Source organism: Drosophila subpulchrella, chromosome 3L (assembly GCF_014743375.2).
Source record: "Drosophila subpulchrella strain 33 F10 #4 breed RU33 chromosome 3L, RU_Dsub_v1.1 Primary Assembly, whole genome shotgun sequence".
NCBI classification, from domain to species: domain Eukaryota; kingdom Metazoa; phylum Arthropoda; class Insecta; order Diptera; family Drosophilidae; genus Drosophila; species Drosophila subpulchrella.
This window is the reverse complement of record NC_050612.1, coordinates 26,294,682-26,322,534: the sequence shown is the minus strand read 5'-3', so window position 1 is coordinate 26,322,534 and position 27,853 is coordinate 26,294,682. Positions and strand designations below refer to the sequence as shown.

Sequence of the window (27,853 nt, the reverse complement as noted above, 5' to 3'; positions counted from 1 at the left end):
TAAACTAAATAACTTTTATTAAGTTGGTGCAAAATCAAATCGACTTAATTAAACTTATAAATCCAACTGGGATCATCAATCAACCATTCAAAAATAACCTTAAAAATAAAAACAAACGCCATTGAGTATTACTAATAAGCTAAATATGCATCACACAAATATTTATAGATATGCGCGCGAATATGCAGATCCTTATCTAGGACATGGCATTGGACCAGTTCCTGGATACGGGGTAAGTTTTCTATAATAATAACATTATGTACATTTACATTTGATTTCCATTTTATTTTATGAGCAGTTTATTATGTATTTATTATTTACCAATTACTAAACCTTATTTGATTTTCTTCACATTTTCCATTAGGCAACCATGTATCGCGGTGGCTTCAATCGTTTCACGCCATATTAAGAACAATCTACGCCAGTCAGCCAAATAATGCACTTGAACTACTCTCGATGAAAATGCTCAATATATGAACAAAGCAAAGCAAATAAGTAACTTAGACGTAAATACTCCTCCCTACGTGCAGTAAGTAGAAGTTACCACTAAACCGATAGACGCAGGATACTCAGCCCCCAACACCAACAACAGACGCTCAAAGTCCTTGGAGAGTTGAAAATCAAAGCTAAGCAACAAAGAAACAAAAAAGAACATGAACAAATCAATGTCGTCCAGTAAAAGCAAAAAAGCTAAACCAAAAAAGGAAAATATACGCCGCTAAACGCAGTTCTATGGAGTTTATATAAGTAAACCAAACAAAAAAGTAAAAAAAAATTATTAAAACATAAATTCAAATTGCAAAATAGTTTTGCAGAGAATGAAAAAAAAATGTGCTTCATGCGTAGATTTTTACCAGAACAAAAGCTGAAACTTTTTGTGTGCGGCAGATCAGAATTTATATATATATATACATAGCGACATGATATATAGTTATTATATATAGGCATTGTATTTGTATATCAAACCGAAACCAGGAAAAGAGCAATGTTTGAGGTACTTTTCATGCTGAAACATCATCAGAAAAAATATACATAGACCCACGGTTGTTGATTTTCAAAACTTCGTTGAACTAAGTTAGTCCCTATGATTTACAAATTATTCTTATTAGCATTGTAGTGTGTAGTAAGAAAAAGTAACAATGCAGCCACCATAACAAATCAAATTGTATATTATTTGCGAACTGTTAAAGCACAAACAAAAATATATATTTATTCGTATATACTTTAGATTGATATCTCTAATTTTGATTACCCAAAGAATACTCATTTCTGTATTGTACTGTATTGTCAACGAATTTAATTTTAATGCATTGCTTGGTTGTTCCTAATAATTTTATATTTTGGCAGCTAAAACCACTCACTCAACTCTCGACTCAATTCGAATTGCTCAAAAAAATTGTAGCGCATAGGTAAATGCAAAAGATCAACACGTAGACATATCCTTGAAATATACAATAATATTTACTTTAAATGCCGCCATAGCAGCAAAGCGACAACAAAAAAATGAAAAATCGAAAAAAAAATATATTAGTTTTAAAAGGTCAAGCTTCCAGTGACAAAAAGCCATTGATGAATGATGTGGAAATCGAATAATAAGCATTAAAAATTAAAATTTTTAGCTCTTACTCCGTAGCACTTTCCTTGTGTGTTGTGTAAAGAAACAAAACAAAAACTAAAAAAAAAAACCAAAATGAAAAAGGAAACGTCGTTTCGATGTTGTTCATGATCGGTTTAGACCGATGCGAAACTTCCCTAAGCAAACTAAGAATTTATTTTATACACACTCGAATCTAATGCACACACAAAAACAAAAATGAAAATGAAATCAAGAAACTTTTAACGTTGTGTATTTTTCAAATGTTAACGATTAAATGCTCAATGGAAAAACAACCAAACAAAAGGACGTCGTTCTCTATTTTGATTCTTAGGCAGCTACTGTCGTCAAATTTATTCTAGTTGTTTATCAACCATACTATGCTAAAAGAAACAAAAAGAAAAGCTACTAATTATTGTGTGTGTGTGTAATCGTGCAATTCTTTAGGTGTTCTTCGAATTTCCCTAAAAACCTAATACAAATTACTTGAAAAGAGGGCAGAAGTAAGGAATGAAAATTTCATCAACTCCAAAGAGCTTCAACTTTGATGTTATTTTTTTGTTTATCTCTAATCACTTAGCAACTGTCTCAGATTGTACATACTTACGATGACATATGGTATTTTACCTTATTCCTCTCAACGCACACACAAACAACACACGCACAGGCTAGGGTCCTGAAAAATCGAAGCAATTTATGTCATACTCACATTTGTGCGCCCATTTATGGAGTACCTTTTATTTGATTCTCTCTCATAAACATGCATTGATATACTATTTTTACGTTGACATTTTTAAAGCCAAAGTTTATATTTTAAATGATTTTTAGTTAGGTATTTAGTTTATATGCTGACGACAGGCGACACAAAAGAATAAGTAAATGATTACGAACTAAAGGGAAAACAATAAAGAAAAACAACAAATCGAACCCAACAATTGCCAAATTAAAAGTAGCTTTCAAGTGAATTATAAAATAAAGACGTAATTAAATTTAATGAATTTTTCAACTAGCGCAACAAAAATAGTTTGCCAAAAAGCCTAGTATACTTTTTGGCCCACCCCGATCACACACGAGAAAAGAGAAAACACACAGATATTTGGGTTTGGCAAGAGGGAAAACATCTAGTTATAGAGCAAACTTAAATATATTACGGTACGGTATATACATTTAAATTATGAACTCAACTTCCACCGCAAACTTTTAAACAAACAAAAAACAAATCTAAGAAAAACACAATTTTTGTCTTAAGCAATGCGTTGAGGAAAGTCAACCTACAAGTAAATTATAAATGCAAACGCAACTCAATCAAACACTGCAGCTATATGATAACAATACGATATATGATGTATATGATAAAGTCTTCATTTAACCCGATCCAATTTGTGACCCCCCAAAAAACTCTGTAATCTGTGTAGTCTAACCATAAGCCAGCGCCAGCTTTTGTTTACTTTCACATAGATCAGATGCCTAGGCGTCATATAAAGTATAAATATAAAGTATATAAATATATATTATATGGAAACTCTAATCTTTAATGATGTGCCAAATTGTAAGTTGTACCATTTGTTTTTATGAGCAAATGCAAAATACAAATTGAAATAAAAATATGAATTAAAACATAAAAACTTGAAAATAGCATTACAGTTTTCCCCACTCCCGACAACCCCAAAAAAAAAGGAAATGTGCAAAAAGGCCTATCTTGATTTTTAAAAATTTAGTTGGTAATGGAAAAATATTTTTTAAATTTAGCATTGTGTATAGGAACGGGCTAGGTTGCAAAAAAAGGCCAAGCCGAGCGTTCTCAGGCGCTACCTTACAAAACAAAATTGATAATAGAACCGCAGAGATGACAAAAAAGTATTATATTAGCAACAATCGCAGAACAAAGCCCAATCAACAGCAAACACGAATAAACCAAAGGTAAATCCAGCTCAAATTTAATTTACTTGACATACACATGCCGTAAGGTATTGAATGAGAAATTTCAATAGTAAACGTACACAAATTCCGGAACTTATTGGTTTATATCAATTTTCAATTTGTAAGGTTGTGACAAATTGTAAACAAACATAGAAAACAAAAAAAAAGAGACACGAAACCAATCCATGGAAAATTGTAATATTGTTTGTGAATGGCAAATAAAATAGCAAGCATGTGGAAAACATTTGAGATTCATACAAAAATACATTTGAAAAGAAAGCCAGAAGGAAAGAGCGAGAAATGCAATAAAAATAACTTTAAAAAATGCAAAATAATCCAAACAATTGTGTTTTCATTTTGGGGGAGGGACCAACTTTGCCGACAGACCTCCATAAATTACGGATATGTGTCTCCCGTTTTTGATGTTAAAGTGAAAGATGGTAATGGAACATTTAGCAGCACACAATCAATCATAGGGGAAGCAAAAACTTATCGCACATCTACCGGAAACCCTTTGACGGCTCACACCTCTATGGGAAAACCTCTCCAGACTTTTTTGCCCAGCCCGCACGCACATGTAAAAAATTTCATCAATCATCAATTTACCTTCCGTTGGAGCCCGGCAGTTTTTCTTCATTACTCCAAAACTCTGTGGCACTCGGGGCGTAATTAAAGTTGATGGCCGGCCATTTGCATGCAAGTTTATTACAATGCAACCGCAAACATTTAACACCTCTAAGCTCCTCACACACTCGCATGTGTGTGTGTGTAAATAGAGAACACCGCGACATGCAAAGGCTATTAACGTGATTAAATCAAATGGCTCCACCACTTGAGGCCTGCAGTCGGCCAGCCTATAATTATACAAATTTTCGCATTTGATTGAAGAGCCCGACAACCGACATTCTACATGACATTGCTAAGGTGGAATCAACTGACATGCTTCAACAATGGTTAGAACAAAATAGAAAAGTATTTTAAGCTAAACAAAATACTGGAACATTTTTAGGGTAAATGTTGTAAAAATAAAGATTTTATGTGTATAATAAAAGTTTGTTTCTTTCGGCTGTTTTTTGATCTGTTTGTAAATATGCTTTTAACATTTTGAAAATTTGTATTCAAAAATATGAGAGTTATTTAATCCTTTTAGATAATATATCTGATTTACTTCGTTTTTTGTTTATTAAAAAATAATAATAAAACCAATTAAGTATTTCTGCGAATGTTGAATGATAAGCACCGATTCCTTTTAACTAGAATTCTTTTTTAAATTCCTTGCCCAACAATGTAAAAAAGTAATTTAAATATTTTTTATAATTCCTAGCCATATTTTTTAAGTCTAACAATTGTAATTTTTTAAAGTTTGTTGTATATTTGAAATTATCCGTGTCTAGATTAATACCTTCCACTGTGTAACATAGAGCATCACAACCAGGACTCTGTTTTAAACTGTGTCATGTCAAACCGACAACCGCAGGAAGTAAACGCCTCTCGGCCTCTGGCTTGATTTGGTCCTGCTGGCAGTTTTGGGTTTGTTGCCAATGCGGCCGCTGTGTGACATAATAAATTATGCTGCATGCCGATGATTAATTTTAGATGCATGCGACATGACAGTTTCGGGAGTGTGGGGCATTACGCAAACGCACAGCGCACCCAATCGAATGCATACAAAATTAACAGCAGTAGCAGTTGGAATTAGCCATCTCCCACACTCCAGGCAGAAAGGCAATCGCAGGACGAAATCTGTGGCAGGCTGCCCATGGGTTATACGCTTTCTTCTCCCTATCTATCTCCATTTGAACGGACCGATGGGCCCCATGAATTATTACGTGCAATTATTTTCTAATTAATTATTTGACAGTCAAGCGAATGGTCGACTGCCGAGCGGCAATGGCATGCCATGGTGCGATAATTTTTTTGGGCACAATTGGCCATTCGATATGGCGCGTAATGGGCGCCATTAAATTGGCCCGGTCTGCTTTCTGATTCTCGCAATGGAATGTGGCCAAAAAATACTTTTTCCTGCCAGCTTGATATAAGAGATACTTAAATATGTAGGACAAAAATGGAACCGAAGGAAAGGGGAATGGGAAAGAATAATAGATGAATCCTGCGATCCAAGGAGAGTTTAACAAGTCCAGTAGCTACTGGATTATTAGTTATGAGATAATTAAATTGAAAAAGTTTAGTTTGATCTGTTAAGCGCTGAAATATGGTATAAGTGGGTCTATATTGGTAAGGACTATCAAACATTTCAGTTAATTTGAGGTAGTTTGTTAAACATTTTATTTCGATTTTGTACTTTTAGGGAAATCATAAAACAAATAAAAATCTCTTAAAATTTATGATCTTATAGATATACAAATTATAATTTTATTTTTCATATCCAAATCTGTAGCATACTTTTCAGCGTTCATTTTACAAAATTTGAAATATTTCAGGGGCTCTTCAATTATATAATTGCAAATGGTTGCAACCATTTTCAAAGTGTCAAAATTACTCGGCATCCAATCCAAGCACTTATCATTACAAAATTCCAATCGAAACAAACAGTCCCAAGGCCACCTCTTTGGCAACTCTCTTCCACAAAACAAACTGCTAACGAGGCCCCACAACATTGGACTGGCAAACTTGTCCGACCGTTACCATGGCACCAACAAAACCCCAAGCCACATCAGCAATCCCCACTCCACCGAATTGCATCCTACTCCCGACCGCGGCACAAAAACTAATTACATTATTTCAACTTGATGCAATCAGAGAGTGCGTATGCGTGCCCTCACGACCCCCAACCGATCCCCCGCCCATCGGTTTACCCCAGTGACCATCCGCGTTTTGGTTCAATTGAATGGCAGACAGGGATGCAAAAGTACAAAAATTCCAGAAATAAAAATGGGTGACAATGTGATCGACCTTGGAGTACCCACTAAACTTAAGTTCATATATCTAATGAGAGTGCTGTATATCTTTAAAATTGTTGGACTGCGACCTTCTTGGAAAAATTTATATGATAACAAATTGAGATATTTTTCTTAAACACAAAGATCATTTTCTAAAAACTTTTTTATCATGAATAACTAAAGAATAGAAGGACTTACAAGTTTCTAATAACGCCCTGGATTGTTAATAAATATTTTTAAAATTTGTATGAAATGTTAATTGTTAATCTTTAAGTAATTATGTGATCTTGGGTACTATGTTTCATTTTTTCGCAGAACTTTACCTTAAGAAACAGCGTAAACAAAATAAATTTTTATGCTGCATTCCACTTTGAAGTATCTGATGACTAACAGGTTTAATTTCTAAAGCTTTACATGATCTTTTAATTTGTATTTATCATTATAAAATGTTTACCAGTTCGGGATAGTATCTAAAAATACCGTCCACCTATCAGATAACCGGGATACCCCTGAAACTCCACGATATGTGGCGTGCAAAAACGAAACAACGAGAAAAGCCCCGCGGCCAGAGAACGCGAAATCCTCGCAGGACATGCCGATGCACGCAAATCACTGCAAAAAATGACCATTGGCCAGGGCTGATGTCGAACCGAAGCCGAAATCGGGCTGGAATGGGGCAACCGGATGGCGTATTGTTGGGTATTGTGGGTCTGCTTTACGAGGGCGCATCGGTTAGATGTGCCACGGTGCAAGGGTGCACGGGTGTATCCTGGCTGCGAGCGTGTTGGATTAATGCCGGCAGCTGCGGCATGAACAACCGCCAATAATTCAACGACCGGCCATCGCTGGGCATAAAAATCGCAGCATCTGCAAACCTGGCTGCCAGTTATTTGTTGTTATATTTGTCTGTTAATTGCCGATGCAGCGCAATAAAACCCCCCCCACAAGCACACACAACGGGCGAAATTTATAATTAACAGTGTCGTTGGCGGCTTGTACGTGCCTCGTAACGAGTTTCAATTAAAGTTTTTTAAAGGCCCCCGGACCCAGATCTCATTTTCGATTATGCAAATTAAGTCTGCGCTGAGGTCGTGAACTGCACTTTGTCTCCAATAAAATTTGATTTATTTCTTTAAATTAAAGTAGCAGTGAAAAAGTTTCTGAAAAGTATTGAAAAAGGAATAGTCTGTGCCATTTTACAGATTTTTAAACAGCAAATCAGTTTTTTTATATAATTACAGCCATTCTTTTTATTTTAATAAACGACTTTAGAACAAGCAAGCATAACAGAATATGTTCTAGAATGTTGATATTAAAAAGGTATGAATAAAAATAAATATTTTTATTAGAATTAGAATTCCTAACTTAATGAATTCCTCAAGTTAAATTATTTTAGTACTTTCATGTAAAATTTATAAACCTAATATTTTTTTAATTGCGTTTAAGTATTTGTTCCTACCAAAAAATTAAGTACCGCCTTTAAGCTGTAAATTGTCGATAGCCTTCAAAGCTAAAGCCGAGTGTCTAATTAATCGAACATCCAACGAACATTTGAGAAGCTTTCACCCTTTGACCTCATTTGCACGTTAAATGAAAAACCCCCTTGACTTTTGGCTTTCGCATTCCGCCTTTGACTTTGCTTTTGGGGCAACTTTGTTCCCCTTGGCGCCCCATCGAAGCCACCGGCACCGCAAAATCGGGCAGCAACCGAAACGTAAACGAAATTCCCATGACTGCAACATTTGCCCACACCGCAAAGGAAGCAATCGGTCCATCCGAATCGATTGGGAAGCAAGCATCTTAACCACTAAATAAATAGCTTGCCTGCCGCAAATCTTGTTTGATTGTCTAAATATTTGGACGGCCAGTGAGGACACAGCAGATTTTCAGTTGACCAAGGATTTCTGAACCCTTTAAATAATACTTCTAGAGTATTCAGGATTGCAGCACCGTAATTTATGCTTGAGATAACTAAAAAACATACACATTGAGATTGAATATTTTATGATAACAGAAAGAATGAAATGTAAGACACTAAAAATTGTATTACTTTAAAATTTTATTGAAAATAAAAAAACACGTCACTTTAACTAATGTTTATTTGAACTTTAACATTTTCTTATATTTTATTTTATTAAAGTACTTAAGGCAACAGTATAGAATTTAGAGCTGGTGGAAATATATTCAATTACTTAAAACTGATAGATTTTATTAATATCTTAAAAGTGCACTTTCTGTAAATGGGTTAACCAGCATTAAAACCGCAAAATTGTCGAAAATTTAATTTGACAGGAATGTCCTGGGATTGAGGTGAAGAATTATTATCTGAAGCTGAAGTACATGATGCACCATTTACAGCGACCTCTTCGACCCTCCGATGGAAGCCAAGGCTAGCCCAATTTCATGTGTAATCATTTTGCTATTTACAATCAATTGCCAGGCACTTGGCAGCCTCTCAGCCCGGATCGCTCGCACATCCTTGGCCAACTGTTATTGCCGCATCATTGCACTTGAGTCGAATCGAATCCTCGAACACCTCGACTTCGGCTGTCATTTGCCATGCATGGGAACTGTCCAGGCCCACTTCGCCAGCCATCACCGACAGCTGCTGCCGGCGTGACCTTAGACGACTGTCATAACTCAGCCTGCACCTTGCAGTTTTCCATTTTCCTCCCCTGAGTGAATGGCTTTTCCCCCTTGAAGCTGTCTGCTGTGGAGTTATGCAATGGCTGCTGGGCTGGCTGTGCAGCCATTTTTCAAAAATTCAATTGTGTATTCAATTTAATTTTTTGTGATCAACAACGTTAGCATTGACGGCCTCGGGAGAAATGGTGGTGATGGTTTAAAAATGATTACACCTGGAAAAACATACAAAATATGAATGAAAAAAGTATTAAACTGTAACTGTTTTAGTTCACCTAGTCAATATAATTTTTTTTTTTCATTTCAATAAACCTTTTTTAAAAATCTTAATAATTATAGAAATAATTTTTTAATAAAGATTCTTATCCTCTAATATTTATTAAGTTTTTTCAATTTACTTTTTCTTGCCTTTCAGCATGCCTGAGTTAATAATAATAATTCCTATAATTAATATATAATATATTCTAATTAATCAACATTATAATAAATATCAAATTAATAAACTACAAAATAACAAAATAGAACTGTGTGGCTGCGACTAATTGCATAAAATACCGTGAAATTGTCATAATTAAATTTAAACTAATTACAAAAAATTATGTCATTTTTATTTTACTGAAAGTCGTTTTACTTTTTGGAATTGATGATTCTTTTTCAGTGAGTGGAAAAAAGGGACCAAGTAGAAAATCGCTTTGAAGTGACAAACAATTGGAGGATGTGCTCGAAGGGCGAACCAAGTCAACTCCAGTCAAATGTGAAGGGGGCTTAAATCGAAACACAATTCGCTGCTGTCAAACAAATGGCCAAAATAATTGCGTTAATTAAGCATGAGTTTAATAACACACTCAAATGAATAGGAAGAATGACAGGCGAGCATCCTGCGGGACCTCAGGGCCATCAATCAAGCAGATGACAACGGAAATTTTGTTTGGCAAATAAATCATAAAAAAGGAAAAAAAAAAACGCAGAATAACAAACGAGGCGGTTCTTTGCGGCTTTGAGGCTGCGCCTAGTTTAGTGCTTTGTTTGGGCTTCTAGTGTCTGTTGGTGTGTATGGGTGTGTTTGTTGGTATCTGTATGTGTTGGCGGTTTTTGCGGTTTGCGTTTTGGCCCCCAGCTTTACCTGGACAAACACCGGAAGTGGGTGTGGCTGCTGGGCGGGAACTACGCTCCACCGCGTCTCCCTCGAACCCTGTCTCGAACTTTCTCTTTGTCCATAAACACATCGGGAAAAAGCATGAAAGAAATATCAAGGATTGTAACTTATCGGTAATATTTCTTTATAAAAATTAAAATAATATTGTAAAATTCAAATGTAATATAACATTGTCATAAATCCATTCGTTTAAAAAATAAAACCTCTAGAGACTTGGTACTATATTAGAATCAAGAAAGAATTTTTCAAATTAAAAGCTAGAAATATCAAATATTACGTTTTTATTCCTTTTCGATTAACTTGAATAAAAATATAAACGATGCATTACAATTCGGAAAATATAATAATAAATGTTTTAAGACCTTTTTAAAATTAAATAAAAATACCAAAAAAATTATATGGTGTGGAATTTTAGACATTTAAATATTATATTTTTTTCTCTGTGTAAAAAGGTGTGTATATGTTAGGCGCAGGTGTAAGTGGGCGGTTCTGTGAGTAAGTGTGTGTGTGTGTCGTGTTTCATTATAAGCTCAACGGCACTTAGCACACATTTAAGCCGCTTTGGATTTGCTCTCTTTGTTCACACCATCGCCAACCGCTCTCGGAGACCTTTTTCTGTTCCTTGGTCCTTGGGATCCGTACCTCTTATCCACATCCACCCACTGGACCGCCTTCCGGGCGCTATAGCTGTCGACCCTTGGCTTGAATTATGCACACAAGTTTCGGAGGCATGCCTCATCCGTTTTGGCCACTTGCCCGATTCCTGCTGCCAGCCATCCAGTCAGCCAGCTCGACTTTGCTGGCACACGCTTTCATTATGCAATTATTGCATTTTTAATTTTTGTGTCGAGTCATTTAAAATAATTGTGCGAACACTTTGTGACAACAGTGGACTGCAGCAGGGGTTTTGGCCTGCCTTTCTGGCTTTTAGTGCTTTGTCGACTGCCAACGGCCATAAGCACTCAACAAGTGGCTTAGATCTTATCCTGGGCCAGGCACTTATTATGTCTGGATGCTCCACAAATTGCAAATTAGTTAGATAATTTGGCAAAATCATTTAAATGAGAATACATTAAGATCTCTCAGGATAATTGCTTGATTATATTTGTATAAAAACATATAGTTTTTGTTATGAGAGTAGTTTTGGAAATTAAACAAATAAAAATAAACCATCTGTTGGTAAATGGGACTTATCTGACAAATAACCTTATAATAAATAACAGAATTTTAAATTATATATGTATCCGAAATTGTATAGAACTGATCTAATTTTAAATCTTATATTTTTATAATAAGTGAAATATTTAAAATAATAATACAAGAGGTATTAAGCTACTCATCATTTTGAAGAACTAAAGCCTTCAAAATTGATAAAGTTAATTGATTAAGTTAAAGTGTAAGGATCTTTTTACACAACCCCAACCCATATCTAAAATGTTAATTCAGGTAACATTAAATTCCTGTTAAGGTCTCGCTAAATTCATCTTGAGGGCCATAAATTCCAAGCCAAGTCAGCTTTCAGATGATTATCTTTTCGATTAGTCGACAGACAAAGCATATGGCCCGGCGTCTGGCTGGGTTTGATTTGAGCGGACACTTTATCTGCCTAATTATATTAGTTGGCTGCCTCCGATTTCCCTGACATGGCGGGACATAAGCGCATTATAACGCTTCACAAACCGCTGAACCACCAAGCCCGAATTATGCATTGCAATTACACGAAACCGAATGCAATGGGGCGATATCAATTGCAGTCGGCCAACACGGGTACACACACAAAGCCACAGCCACAGACACAGCCACCTTGCCGCCATTTTCCCGCCCCCAAGGAAAATGGCTTAATTGTTGGGCACACACGCCCACCTTTCCACCGCCCACACAAATAAGCCATGCGCCTCAACAAGTTTGCAAAGGTAACAAAAAATCAATAGGCCTCTAAAAAAAAAACAGCAAAAAATAAAAGAAAACAGAAAGGACCAAATTGGGAGTGGAGGAATATTAATTGGCCGTTTCAACGTTACGCCAAAAATGCTGAAAATACTTTCACGCTCGTTTCAAGGCAGGCAAGGATATGTGAGTACATTCGCTGCCACGTGCCCGGGAATCGCAGCTCCCCTCCACGTTGTCCTCGTTGCCGCTGTCCTCGTCTAATGGCCGTCCTGCACGCAAGCCCAATACCAAACCCCATCCCAATCCCAGTCCCAGAACCAGAAACGGAACCAGAACCAAGTCTACACCAAGTCGAGTCGGGTAGAAACGGAGTTGCTGCCAAAAGACAAGCATCTTGAGGTCCTTACTGCTCGGATTAGCCAAGCACAAATACATGTAATCAAACATGAGCACTGCGAAAAAATTACAACCTGTAATAAATATGTCTCGAGGACTTTAAGGCCAATTAAGAAATACAAGAGCTTGTTTAGATAAATGGAAAAAATATACTTTGATTAAAAGAAGGTAATTATATATGATTAGCCTCAAAGGAACTTAGGTAATAAAAATCTTCACGTGTTAACTTAGGCATAGGTATTAAATTAGCTTAGACTTTAATGAAGTTGGTAAGGCATATATGTTCAATGTACATACCTATAATAAAAAGTAATCTGTTTAATAAGCTTTTCCTAATAAAATGTCTATGCAAAATATATGCCTTGCCCAAAATAAAATTTCCTAAAATAATTCTAAGAATTTGTCTTAAAATAGCTTGTATCATTTAGAAACATTAAGACAAAAATCTAATCAGTCTAAACATTTTTAAATGAAAAAAAAAAACATTTTTGGGACTTAAATTATAATGGTATATTTATAAAATTGAAGTCACGGAACGTTATACATAAAAACATTTGAGCAGTTATATTAAAAATAATTTTTATAATGACAATTCAAGCCATGTATAAACAGCATTCAATTCATTTCCATACACAGTAATTTATTTAAGCCCCTTCAACCATTTTGGCTTACTTTAAACGCAATTTGTTTTCCGTTTCTGCCGCACAATCCCCACTTTAGTTTGTATTTCTTTGAGTGCTCTGACAAACGCCTTGTGTATATTTAACTTTTCAACTTGCAACTGTCCTGAGCCAGCTGGTGGCTTTGCAGTTGAATTTATGCCTGCTACAGATTTCCCGCCTCTCGGCCGTCGACCGTCGACTGTCGGTCAAGGCTGGCACAATAACGCACCTGGGGCCTGCCAGGAGTGGTGACTGCCTTCGAGTTCCCAAGTGCCTACAGCCCCCAACCAAACCATGCCAAAACCAAACCGAACCCAAGCGATCCCATCCCGTTGGCTGCTTGCAAATTTATGCCCATAAAAATGCACAAAAAGGAACCGGAAAATGTGTTGTGTAAAAAGGACGACGGTGAAAATAAAATCAACAATAAATTTTGCATGCAGCCACATTACGAAACAATGGCCGACGGGTATACGAATCCCCCCCTTTTTGCACATGGGCGTGGGCGAGCACACTGCAATTGGTATTTTTATTGCGTGTTCAACACGGCGTATGCGTAATACGAGCGCTTGCCAGGCAAGACGCTTTTTTATGACCTCTTTTGACTTATGCCCTTCCCGCCCCCCACATAAAATGCCATAAAACGAAATTAAATACGCGAAATATAAAAGAGATATTTTTTGGAGGGGCCAGCAGATCCTCAAATTGATTGGCATTTCTATCAAAAATTTTGACATTTATGCCATGTGAAGAGGCCTTTGCCCGCTGGCCCAAATGATTCATGGGTTTCGCAGTAAGATTTATGGTCAACCCTTTTACTGGTAATCGATTCGAAAACAATGACCATTCCCTAGTACAATTTCTATTAGCCCTCGTGTTCGTTTTCATTTTCATTTTCATTTGGCCACTTGAAATAGGCTATGCTGTCCCGTGCCAATTTAAAGCTTGTTTCTCCCGAATTTTTATGTTTACGGCCGGAACCGGAGCTGCGGTTGGGGGCGGGGGGGGGGGGGGGCGTGGCCTAGGCGTAGGCGGGTCGGTTACGTGAGGCACATCAAAGTAACCGAACGCCGCGCCCACTTTTCCAGCTGCGAAACAACGTCAAACGCTGATGAGGTGAGGCCCAGAAAATTGGGGTTGACATGGGACATCCACCCGCCACCCATTTTCCTCATCTGTCGCATCTGTTGATTAAGCTTTTGCCCAGTTCCTCGGTTCCATTCCGTTCCGCTCTGCTTTTCACGGAGCTCCCACTTTTGTCATCATTAATCAACTGCCGACAAGGCGCATCGACAAAGCCAAAGGAATGTGAGCAAATTGCTGACTGTGAACTGTGGGCATGGGAATACGAATAGGAATAGGAATTCGAATAGGTATAGGTATGGGAGTGACTGCTGTTCATCACTCGCATCTCTCTATTTGTGGAGGTTCGCCTCCTGAATTACAAATAACAAAGAGTCAACACATTGACACTTGATTTTGCACTGCACTGCACATCTGAGTCTGATTAGAACCCACACTTGGCAACACACTTTGAACTTGAAACTTGAAACCGAGACGGAAGCGGATGTGGAAACAAAAACAGGGCTCGGAGCTGGGAAACTTGACAGCCGAGACGGCCTGGGACAAGTTATCCGAAGATAACGCCTTCGTAAGCTGCCATAAGCCATTCCAAATCAAATGCTCAGAATGGAGCAACAATTACATAAACTTAATAACTTGATAGCCCCAAAGATAAGCTCGGCAGGAGGAAAAGTGAACTGCAAAAAAAGAATCAGCCCTTTAAAATGAGTTGAATTTCCTTTTAGAAAATTAAATAAACAAACATGGTAAGAATACTTTAATAAACCAAAAAAAAAATATTTTAAACATAATAAACTGTTCTTTAAAACATATAGGTATTTTATAAAAATGTAATGCAAATGTAAGTTTCAAATTCTTAAAGCAAATTGTATAACTATTAGAATAAAATTGCACAACAATTGCAAAACCCATTTTTGGCTATACCGCAAAAGGGCTATTTGGCATGCTTCGAGGATTGGAAAAATCGTTGACATAAGTGTATTTTATCGGGAGGGTATTACTTTAAAGGGATGAAATTGATTTAGAAGAACAAATTAAGATTGTTCACTTTACAAACAAATGCATCCTACTTTTTCCCCACAGTAGTTTACATTTAAAGTTAAAATCAATCTTATGTATTTTAATCATTTATACTTAATATCCCCAAGGAGTCGAAACCATTTTAAAATCGTAACTCACTGTGTAGCTGGGCGAGTAGAAGGAATCCGAAAAGATCCAACAAAATGCCCACCGGCCGAAGGCGATGTCTGTTCGAGCTCATTCCCAATTACAACTTCAGCCTGGGGGCCTTTTTCGGACCTTCGGTTGCACACAATTTTATGGCCGCAAACAATTTTCCAACGTTTCGTAAACTTTTCACCGTTGCACAAACCGGGGCAAAGGGGCTGAAAAACGACGAAGGGTAACGAAGGAAAGCTTTTAAGGACGTGGGCTTGTTGTTGGGTAAATACACTTCACTTATTACAACACTTACAGCTGTAAACGAGCGAACGGCCCAAGGCTCGATTTGACTTTACTCGGGACTCGAGAGCTGCATGAATATTGCAGGACGGGGCCAGTAACTAAATGGAAGGCCAAGTGCTGAGGGCTTCATCTGGTCCTTTCAGGGAATTAAGACCAGGCCAGATGACAACGCCCGGGCCAAGGAACTCAGATGTTCTGCAAATGGATGATAAGCTGCAAGTCGAGTGGGGTGCAGACCAAGACCCGATCAATCATACATATGTGTGGCGGATGGAATTCATGGAATATACATACTTCTACTCGTTAAAAATGTATGTTTTTAAAATGTGCAAACTGACAGCAAACTGCCAACTTTGTCTGGGTGAACGCTATGCAAATGAGCTGCAAAGTATGCAATGAAAGCTTGATTAGCATATTGCGTATACGCCACGGTGAGCAGCGTGAAAAATGTGCAAATTGTAAATGCTTGAAGTGGAAGTGGGACAACCTTCGATAAGTAAGGATAGATTGGAGAGGCATTTGCACTCGTTCCAACAACTCATCATTCACTTTCTACTTCTGCTATTGGGATAAAAGGGTTTAAAATAATATTACTCATACGCCACATGTTACATTGCGGACTGTAAGCCATCTCTTGTGCCGCAAACAGACGTCAAAAACATTTGCAAACTAATTTAGAAACTATTTTGAAATGTTCTCCCCATTGCCAGGCCACAAAATGTGGCACTTCAATGCGATGAGCCGGCCAGACGACCCAAGATAATCATTTACAACAACACACAAAGCAGACAAAGGCTGTGCCAAAACAAGAATACACCATATGCGAACCATTTCTCAGGGCCCCAGACTCCTTCCTAAAACCAGGAGTAACAAAAAAAAATACATATATGAAATAAAAGGGGGTGTGTGGAAAAATCCCCAACAACTTTTTGTGTGCATGTATGCCCTTGGTGGCCATAATTTATAGACTATCTGCCAAAATATTCCAGCTGAACCATAAAGATTCAATTTCACAAGCAATTTATATAACTGAAACCCCTTTTTTGCCCCTGCTTTCGTACAAATGAGCAACATTCTCGGACCACAGACGGTTATTTATGCCCTGAAAATCACGTGGGCTCCTCTCGCAGACCCCGGAAATCTGCCATATCCAAATTAGTTTTAAATGAAAACTCCCAGTCGCCGGGACTGCTTTGTATTTGTGTTACCCAGACAGGCCATTGCCTGGGTGTAAATTGAATTAAAATTATTATGATATTTCTAAGCAAACGTTTGCCACGTGCAAAAGTTTAATTAAATAGTATTTTATTCCTTTGCCGCTGTCTACTGCCGCTTATGCGCATAACTCGTGCATAAGTTCGGGGAGTCGGGCCAACTTCTCTACTCTAGATCCAACTCCGACCATCTCATTTTCCTTGGCCGGGAGTGGAAAAAGTTTTAATTTGTTGACTTAACCGCAGTTACAGTTACAGGGCCCCAGATCGGGCATAACTTTGCCCGGCGCAACTTAACATGCATATCTCGTCGGTCTGCGAATCCCCATGGGAATCCCCTGGGAAACGGTACGGATCCCAGGCCAGCGGGCTCCTCTTTCCACTTCCAACTACCAACTACCAACTTCCATTGGTGCTCCTCTGCTCCAGCTCGCTTATCATCTGCTGCACACGCAGCTGCATCGTTTTTGCATGTTCCCGGCTTTTTTTGCTAACCATTCCCGTAGTGCCCCCCGATTCCCCCGATTTCCAGCTATATAGCTTCAGTTGCAGCTCCCTGCTTAGCCATAAATATGCAGCTTAAAATGGCTTTCGACTGGCGGCTTTCGGCTTGCGGTTTACGTGGCGTATGATTGATGCCCCTTTGGCCCCCCCACCCCGGATGTTGCTGTTGCTGCTGTTGTCTCATGGTTGTCAGGTTGTTGGGCCATTAGCCAGCGTTAAGTGCAATGCGAATAAGATGGCTGGAAAGAAGCGTACTGAGTACCACTCAGTGACCTGCTGGCTATTGGATGCAGAGCTGGCCAATGCAAAAGCAATCAGTGTTTAGAGCAGTACTTCAGAACGTTTGAGATTATAAGCAGGTACTTTAAATCTCTCAAAAAGATTATTCGTAATGTTATATTTCAATGAGAAATATATATATATCCATCATCATTTTAAATCAAAAATAAAACTTATTTGTGTAATGAAAGGCAAAAAAAACCTATTAACAATATTAAAAGCTCAACCCAAATATTTGTAGTACAAGCCAACACAAAATTGACCTTTTTTACCCTTTTATAAAATTTTACGTTTTACCTAAAAAAAATATTTTTATATCTGTAATAAAATTAAAAAAGAAGTGTATACCAGAGACCCATTTTTATAACTTTTGGTGGGCATTAAAAAAACATAAAGTTGTTAAATGCTGTGTTATGTTAAAATACAATCGAAAAATTTATTATCCCTTCCCGCTTTAATTATAATCGAAATCATACATGTCTATGGCACATATGTCCATAACATAAAACTTTCAATCAGTGAAAATGGGAAATAAAACCGAAAAGCGCAATAAGCGACATTTGCGACTGTTGCATGCATAAAGCATAATTATTAAATATTTATATTTAATGTATACCATTTTTTTCGATATCCCATATATTTATCACGCCGATTTGCCGGCGAGTCTATTAATTATGCAGTGCACTTTTCGAATTAAATGTTAATTAATTATGTACCATTGACAGTCATCAATTGTTGGCTCAGCTGTGCCAGAAACTCCGTCGGCTGAGTGATAAAAAGAGGAGCAGCCCGCAAAATGCCAACAATTTTCACGCTCTAATCAATCTTCGCTCCCTTGGCCAAAAGCATTTACCAAGAGTCACTCACTCGTCACTTATGCTAAATTAACAAAAAGCGGAATGGAGTGTCAGAGGGGCTAAAAAGGATTGCAGGGGGCGGAGGGGCTGGGAATGTAAGTCGCAGAACCAAAATCAACAAAACTTGATGCCTGACTCGGGGGTTTTGGCCACCCCCTTAACCCCTTTTTTCACCAACCCAGCACATTTGTTTGAACTTTTCGCTTCAGTTTTTCGCTGCTGCCGCTGCGCTACTTAGCCAAGTCGGAAATTTGAATTGGATTGGCTTAACTGCCATGGCTGTGCAATCAACAGAAGGAAATCCCTCAGGGCCATGTTAGATATTCATTTTTGTACTTGATACCCAAGATAGTTGATCACTCGGTCCATCTACGTATAGGTCACACTCAGAAATAAGTGATTTAAAATTTAGCATCATTTAATTCTCACTAAAAATATGAATATATTAGATGATAAAATATTCGCTCATTTTATATTTTTGTAAAGGATAGAAAAAAATTTTTAATATTTAAGGGATAACTTCTTCTCTACGAAATACATTTTAAAATATTTGTTGCTTTCTTTTTTTTAGGTAGGAAACTTAAATGTTTTTTTTTTTTTTTAATTTATCTGTTAACTTCACTATAAAGTAGTTGTATGAAAATTGACATTATTTCAAACATTTTTTTAACTACTTATAAGTGATTAAAATGATTATTAAATACAACATTTAAAAATAATAAATAAAATAAGTATTTTGTGCATTCAAAACTTCAAATTATAATTAGAAGTATGTTTAAAAAAAAGGTTACATTTGAAAAATATATATTCAAACGTAATTATTGTTACACTAGTATTATACATTTTGATTGCTTTTGATTTATGAGGGCTTACTTTAAAAATTTAAAGAATTTTAAAACTTGATTGTGAAATTCACAGAAATCTCTTCTCCAAGTGGAATTGCAGGCACTGTCCTTACTCAAGCCGAAAAGGCGAAATGTCAATTTAATTGAAAGAAATTGTCATTGCAAATGCCATTTGATGCAGTCAATGTTTGTTTAAGGCTTTGATGGGCGGCTGTCAAGAGAGTGCTTACATTTTTTTTTGGACGGAGGTCCCTTAAAAGCGATAAAAGTCATTTTGAATTTCGGTTGCTGTCGAAACGGTTGCCGCATTCATTAGACGACATCATTGTTGGCTGCTTCGCAACAATGTTGCAGCAAATGAGTGAATGAATGAATGAATGAATGACTGAGTGAGTGGAGTGCAGTGGGATGGAGTGAATTCGGCGGCAGGAGGAAGGTGGCGGTGAATGCACAGCGACGACAATGTTTTCAATTCGTTACAAAACGTGCACTTGCCATGCACAGAGCTTCATCTCCGACATCGGCAGTGGCATCAGCGAATTCCCCGAGCGTTGCTCCGCACTCCTTCCTCCCGCTGGCCCCAACTGCATTCATCCCACTCTGGCAGTCACGTGCTCCATTTGCAGCAACGCCATTTCAAACTGGCTAATCAGTCAAATTCCTGCAGGCGAGTTTCCACTTTCCAATTTCTGGAGCGGAGTTTACACGTCTGCATTTTACACGATGCACAAAATGGTTATAAAATTTATATTCTCTAAAAGATAATCAGTTCTTTAAAATTTTAATAATTGATTATCCAAAATCTATTTTTACTACTGTATTTTAAGAAATTCTTCCTATCCTTTGAAAATACCTAGACATATAACTATTAGACTGAATTAAAAAATTTATTTTTTCGAGTTCGCCCTTTCTGATAATATACTGGAAAAAACCCAACGAATTTTAGTAATTGATGATCTATTGTATCATCATTTCCATCAGTATTCCATTAGTTTTATATACTACTATAAATTTGTAAATAATATTCCTATCCTTTTAAGAATGTCAATCCAGGTTATATAAAAAGGCATTCCAAATTGTAGATTTTCTTATAAGGGCTTACATCTCGTTTTAAAAATAATATTTTACCTAACAACATTCATTCCCTATAAATCATACACCCACTATCTTTCAACGAAGCTAAAATGCCATGGCAACATAAATGAAAACAAGAGCTTTCCTCCCTGCTCTCAACTGAAGCGAAGTTTTCCGTTCATTTAATTGTTGGCCATGCAAATCCCCGGTAGCAAATTTATAGTGGCAGGTGTGATTACAGACGTGTACAACGGGCTTTTGAAAAGTCAAGCTCCTCCATTCCGATCCCTGTTCCTATTTCTACTCCTATACCAATCCCAATCCCCGTGCCATTCAATCCGATGCCACTCCCCCAGGACTTTCGCCTGAAGCTTATTCTAGCTGGCGAGCAACATCATTTAATGAGTTTAGTTTCGAACTGAAATTCAGTTAATATGCGTCTCATTTATGCGCTGCAGGAGCAAAGACATCGGGGACGCCCCAGATGAAGATAGAGCCCGATACAATTTGCGCTTGGCACTTTACCTAAATGAGTCGGGGTTTTGTTTCTTATCTGCGTAGAGCTACAATGGTCTGGCTCTTTCCCTCTCGCTCCCTCTTCGTAGCCCCATCTCACTTCCTCGGAAACACGCATGCCGGCACATGAGGAGCTTATCTTTTATTACCATGTATTCATTAGGTTCCTGTTCTTGTTTATATACCCTTTTAGGGGGTATATGGTGCTTACTTCTAGATTGCCTAATTTAGATTATCAATTTGGTGAGAAAATGGCAAATAAAGTAGGGCCATCGACGTTCGCGAAAGCTTATACAAAACTCACTAATGACTTAAATCAACATAAATGTTTGTCAAAAATATACACATATTTGATTTAACATAATAAAAGAATGATTTATAAATTTTTGTAAAATCTTAAAGTAACAAAAACATAAATGTTGCTAAAGTACTCTTGAGAAATCTTGAATACTAAATATTATTATTGTAATGACCTTTATTTTTAAAGTCTAATTTAGCAATTATCAACTTAAAATGCAGAAAACTTACAAAGATGTTTTCTTAAAATATTCTATACTAGGGCCTTCTCGGAAATAAAAAAAAAAATAAAATTAATATGAAGCGTTTTACTTTGATTTATTTTGCATCTTAAACAGTTTCGTCATTTTTCTGTGTAGAAGAAATTCCAAAATGTTATTTTAAAGGGTATTTGTAACTTCGGTTTCCGTGATTGAATTGTTATTGCTCCTGTTTGTCCTGAGTTAAGCTGCACATGCGGTGTCTGCGTGGAGAATGACTTCCACTAGAATAATGCAGATCCAGCCTGGCAGATTCCGGGCTCTATGGTAAGACCATCCTGGGATGGCAACGGCTGCACAACTAATGAAATAGAGTTATAGGACAGCCACGCACACTGCTGCACACGAGGGCACACAAACAAACACACACAGAGCCAAAGAAGGCCACGTACGTGGCCGACTAACTTGGCTCTAATTATGCCAATCAACATGCTCGCCTTGGCCAACCGAAAATCTCGCCTCAACTCGGCTCGATGCCCCAATAAAAGACGCCATCAATGTGCAAATTAGTCGTCTGATGGCTAATCAAGCGCAAGGAGGCGGAGCTATACATAATCAGATTAATAAAGCGATTTGTGCTCAGTGATTAGCAATACTTTCCATAATTAGTGGCCATTAAGACGGACATCGGGCCAAGTTAAAGCCGGCAAGTTAATCAAGAAGCCAACGAGTCCAGAGCTGGCCAATGACTCTCTGCCGCCGGCAGTTCGATAAAGTTTCGATTGAACTTTTGGCCAGGTTCTGCAGTAGGTAAGTACAAGAATATTTCCAACCAAATTTCTTCCGTTTTCGATTTACGACAAAGCATTAAGACCTTTTACTGCCAAAAAACAGATTTCTGCAAGTAAAGTTTTTGAAACTAAGTTTGGGAACGATAATAGATGTCCTTCCAAACTTTTTTCAGTTTAAATTCATTTCTGTTTTGTAACGTAGACTCTTAGAAAATTTAACCACAAACTCATAGAGGTTTCGGACGTCTAAATCGGAATCCAATAGCTCAAGTTATAATGTCTGGAAGTTCAGTTTTGGCTTCCCATTCTGGAAGCCCTTGGAATTACAGAAAAATCGAACATGAAAATGGGCTAAAATTGTGACACTCGTTAAAAAGAAAACTTTTAATCTAGACTCTAAGAGAATTCAACAATAAATTCATAGAGGTATCTTACGTCTAAATCGGGATCCAATAACTCAAGTTATGGAATCTAGAAGAGCAGTTTTGGGGTCCCATTCTGGAAGCCCTTTGGAATTACGGTAAAATCGAACATGAAAATCGGTCAAAAATGTGACCCTCGAGTACTTTTAATGTAGATTATTGGGGAATTCAACCATAATTTCATAGAGGTATCCCACTTCTAAATCGGGATCCGATAACCCTAGTTATGGAATGTAGAAGTGCAGTTTTGGGTCCCCATTCTGGGAGCCCTTGGAATTACGGAAAAATCGATCATGAAAATTAGTTCAAAATGGGACCCTCGATTAACAGAAAAATTTTTATGTAGAATATGAGAGAACTTAACCACAATTTCAAAAAGGTATATAACTAAATCGGGATCAAATAACTCAAGTTATGAAATCTAGAAGTGCAGTTTTGGGTCCCCATTTTGGAAACCCTTGGAATTACAGAAAAAACGAACATAAAAATGGCTTTAAATGTAACCCTCGATTAAAGGAAATGTTTTAGTGTAGAATATTAGCGAATTCAAACACAAATTCATAGAGGTATCCCACGTCTAATCGAATCCCGATAACTCAAGTTATGGAGTCTAGAAGTTCAGGCATGGTAAAATTCAAAGACTCATAATCTAATTTTAAAATTCTTTAAAAAAGTAAAAAATATTTTTCATTGCTGCCCACAAAGTCAAGAGTGAGGTTTACCAAAAATGCCTCTCCCCGAGTGCCATATTCAAAGTTTTAGGGCGGTCTTTCAGCCCGGTTCGCAGGTTTCTCCGATGGCAGCCGCAACTTAGAGGCGTCGGCGGCCATTGGCAGCTCGGCGAAGAGTTGTTGGCCTGTTTAATTTAAACTTGCAACGCAACTAACGACAGTTTTTTAATTAAAATACCAAAGACAAAGCGTAAAAAACAAAAATGGAAACAATGGCGCCAAAGCCGAAGCTGTGAGACAGCGTAAAAGTTGCCAAGAAGTTTCAAAAACTTAAGCACCTGGAAGGGAGGGAAATGGGGGTTGGAAAAGGACCAGACCAGCCAGCCTCAGAGACAAGCGTGTTAAAATATTATGAAGCACTTAGGAGAGCTACGAAATGGCACCGGTACAGCAGGTACAGTTGTGCTGAATCAGGATAGCTCCTCAGACCAGCCCTACAAAAGAACTTCACTTCGACATTGCAACTTTAGTTTATTCATGGCAAACTAAGCGAAATGAAATTGAGCTGTTTGCAAAGGGAAAACAGTGCAAAATACAACGGGAAAACAAGGCAAACGAAAATCAATGGCACAACTTAAACCCGTTCAATTGGCAAGGTCACGTAGAGTCGGCAATCCTAGAAGGTGGGGGGAAGAAAACGACCCCCATCCCCATTGGCCTGGCCAATTTGTATGCCCCCAAACTTGTTTGCATGAGCTTGGTAGGTTGGGGAGTGGGCAAAAGGGCGGCCACTCAATGAATATTTAAACAGGACCCAGGGACAAGGACCTCGAAACTGGATGATGGGGATAACGATGATGAGCTTGCCACGCCGGCTGCACTGCACTGCCACGATAATGAAAGCAATTAGTTTTCGAAAAAATATCTACTCAAGTGCAATTTGCCATCGAGCACTTGAAACTGCATTGGCTCCGGCCCTGGACTATATATATCTCGATCCATCTCGCTTTTGGGGGGAAGTGACTTTTAATTGAACGCTAAATTGTGCAAAAATTTTACCGAAGCGTAGAGATGAGAAATTTCTGTACTTAATTACCTTCCTTGTTGCGGCTCTCAGCATACAATGTGGATTGTTTCAGGGCAAAACTTTATCCCGAACAACGGGCAAGATTGAGTGTAAAAGTGTGTGGGGGATTTTCACTAAAATTCTGAAAGTTTAATAGTGCTAATAGAAGAGATAAAAGGAAACATTCCAATTGTTAATGGAGGGGATAAGACAATATACCTTTTAGTGGCTAACTTAATAATTGTATCCATACATGGAAAGATATTTACTTGAAACTAAAAATCGAAGCACAGGAAAATCCATTTAAATGGCACTATTCAAAGTTTCCTAACATTAAATTTGTATAACTATAAACTGATTTGCTGAGGTTAATTGAGTCTTATTAAATTGAATTATAATTGAAGGAAACGACTAGTAAAGTTAATAAATAAATTAGACAAAGTTCAAGTTACTATATCATAAATATTTCAGTTAATATCGAGTGTGTCTGACATACTTACATATGAATACTTACTTAAACAAATAAACTACATTTTGTGGTATTCCCAAAAACAAGGTATCTAAATGTTTTGTTATCATATCATAAATATTTAACATAATATGGAGAGACACATGTGCATACGGGACGTGCAAGCAAACAATAATGAAACCAATATTTAGATACCAATAAAAACAGTGAAGGTAATCGATATTTTGACACCTACATTGAAGTGTATATAAAATGTTAGAAAAATTATAGCAGATATAAAATAAACTGTAATACTTATATTCTAATTATTATTTAGTGGATACAAATCAAATAAATTAAACAACACATGTTACACTCAAGCTGAAAATCAAATGATTGAAAGCGACGACATGGAACGGATGAATGGGATGAAAAATTAGCCGGGATCCGGGGGCTAAGTCCTGTGAAAATCTGTTGAAGTGCATCAGCTGCCAGGGGCTTGTCCTGGTGGCCCCCACATGTGCAATGTTCACACTTTCGCCTGCAGCCCGAATCCTGCATCCTGCATCCTGCTTCCCTCGTCCTTCGACGCCGCAGAAGGACATGCCATTCGTCTCCGTGTGTATTTGCCCAAATGACAAATTGCACAAACGTTCTCGCAGTCGTCGTCCTGTCGTCCTGTTGTCCTGCTCCTGAAAGAGGAAGCCAAATGCCATTCCTTGCCAAGCAGCCAAGTCAGCAGCGGAAGTCGTCTTGAATGCGCTTCAAAATGCTGTTAAATTATTTTAAAACGTTGCAACTTCGCCACGCCTCCCCGCCCATTTTGCACTCTATCACAATAGGCGCTACTTGAGTGCTTGCAATTATTTGTAAGTGCTGCAAAAAAGTTGACAATGCCGTGGAAATTACATTTTTCGGCAGTCAGCCAGCACAGAAATGATGTAAAAAATAAATTAAAAATGTTTTTTTTTCTTAACCCTTAGCTGCCTTCGATGGCAATAAATAAAAAAGACATTTCGCCGCACGATTGGCATGTCATGTCATGTCAATCTTTCCGGCATATTCCCTTCCCGGCGCCGGGATTCGCCGCCCTTTAGGTCAGAGCCACGCGTTGGGGATCATAAATAAAGCATGATTTCCATTTGACCCCTTCCTGTCGGCGGGGGGAAAAGCGGTGGAAAATCGGGGGGTTTGGTGCTATTTTATGCGGTCTTATGTGCATTGTTGTAACCCGATTTTCCTTTTTTTTTATATCGTCAAATCCGTATGCGCCACGGCAGCCACTCAAACCGTCTGTGGTTCACTTAAATCCCGTATAGCCTGTATAACCATATTCCCATAAACCACCGATTCCCCACACCCCTTGGCTTTCCGGCAATGTGAAAAATTTATATATTGATGTATGTGGATACATTGTGCTTTTTATGCACGTCATTTTATATTGCCCTGCAGTTTATTGGATTTTTTGTATGGACAAAAAACGCAGCACTAGCAGCGACCACATGGCGTATACGTAATTAGTCACATTTAGCTGGCTGCCTAATCAAAGCAGTTGTACGATTTATGCAGTCATGGTTTCGGAATTTGTGTTTACTTGGACACTCAGTGGCATTTATTTAGAATTTAAATTGCATTTGTACAGCTCCACAAATATAGGTCAAAAAAATGTTAGATAAATTGCGGATTTTTAGGTGATTGACCAAAACAACCACATGGTGTATACGTAATGAACAGTATTCAAGTGACTGCCATTTTGACATTTTAATGTATATATCCATTGCAAAGTTCTGTGACCTTAATTAGTAAACATCTGGTAGACTTTCTTATTAAAATACAGTCCTTAAGTTAGAGTACTTATACCGACAATCAAAAGCTTTTACCCAGAATACAAATTGATATTGCATATTTCTAGGGCGAAACTTCTGGCTTACGTTGCAAGTATATCAATTGATTCAGCTGAGCTCTGAATTCCTATTGCACAGATCAATAAAATACAATTGTAACTCACACACACACAGTGGCGCAGACAAACAATAGGTAATTTAAATTATGCCAGCAATCGAATGAAATATGTTCTTGTTCCACTTGAGTGGGAGACTTTGTATGCAAATCACCCTGGCATTAGCATAAAAAGAGCAATCGAGAAGCGCTTCGGGTTCAATTCGGATAATTTAATACCTCAAATATAATTGCTACATTGCAATGATTAAATGATAATGTATATTCTGCAATTGAAATGAATACGGATATGCAAATTAGATTGGTTTAACAAGTCGTAAAAATGTGTGTTTACTTCCCGTTTCATTTCTATTTATTTTTTTTTGATTTTGCCACATTAAGGCGATTAACACGTGAAATGCTTGTGGTTGAAATTCAATTTGTTTGGAAACAAAAGATTTAATTGATTTATACTCGCATGGTGCCTTATGTCCTAAACACAATATGATTTGCGTGCGACCGCAAACGAAAAAAAAGGTTTGACAAAGTTAATTATTAAAACAAATGGATTAGTAAAAAATGATAGGGAAACCAAAAAATCATAATTAAAGCCAGCACAGCAAAACGTACACAAAGTTACAATTTATAGACTATTAATTTGGCTTGGGAAAAAGTTTAATCTTGTTACATAAATTAAAAAGTTTTTTAGCACATTTTTTGCCACCTCCCTTTAACTAACTTTTTTATGCATTCCGCAGTACAGACAATTTGCATATTTTTATGCAATCGTTTTGTAAGTGCAGTTTCAAACGGGTACGTTAAAATGTGCATTAAAATCTCTCGCAACAATTTCATGCCTTTTGCATTATTTTGCGTTAAATGCTTGGGGTATAATTAAATGCCTCGGGTCATTGTCCAGCTTTCAAAGCACTCGCTGGGGGGATAAACTGGAGCCCACTTCACGGACGACTGGCTGAAACGCTTAAACGGATTGTCACGGCAAAGGAGCCACGCTTACCCACA

General features: G+C 37.6%; 1 protein-coding gene across 24 annotated transcripts in view; it reads left to right on the top strand.

The window, feature by feature from the left end:
* The window catches only part of LOC119553672 (sex determination protein fox-1), a 126,217-nt gene extending 122,998 nt beyond the window's left edge, over positions 1-3,219 (top strand). For all 24 annotated transcript variants that reach the window (XM_037864203.1, XM_037864201.1, XM_037864200.1 and 21 more), the window contains 2 exons: positions 169-232; positions 365-3,219. In XM_037864203.1, coding sequence (XP_037720131.1) covers positions 169-232; positions 365-409 — 109 coding nt within the window. In that variant the 3' untranslated portion in view covers positions 410-3,219. The remainder of the gene's footprint in view (positions 1-168; positions 233-364) is intronic.
* The last annotated feature ends 24,634 nt before the right edge of the window (positions 3,220-27,853 follow it).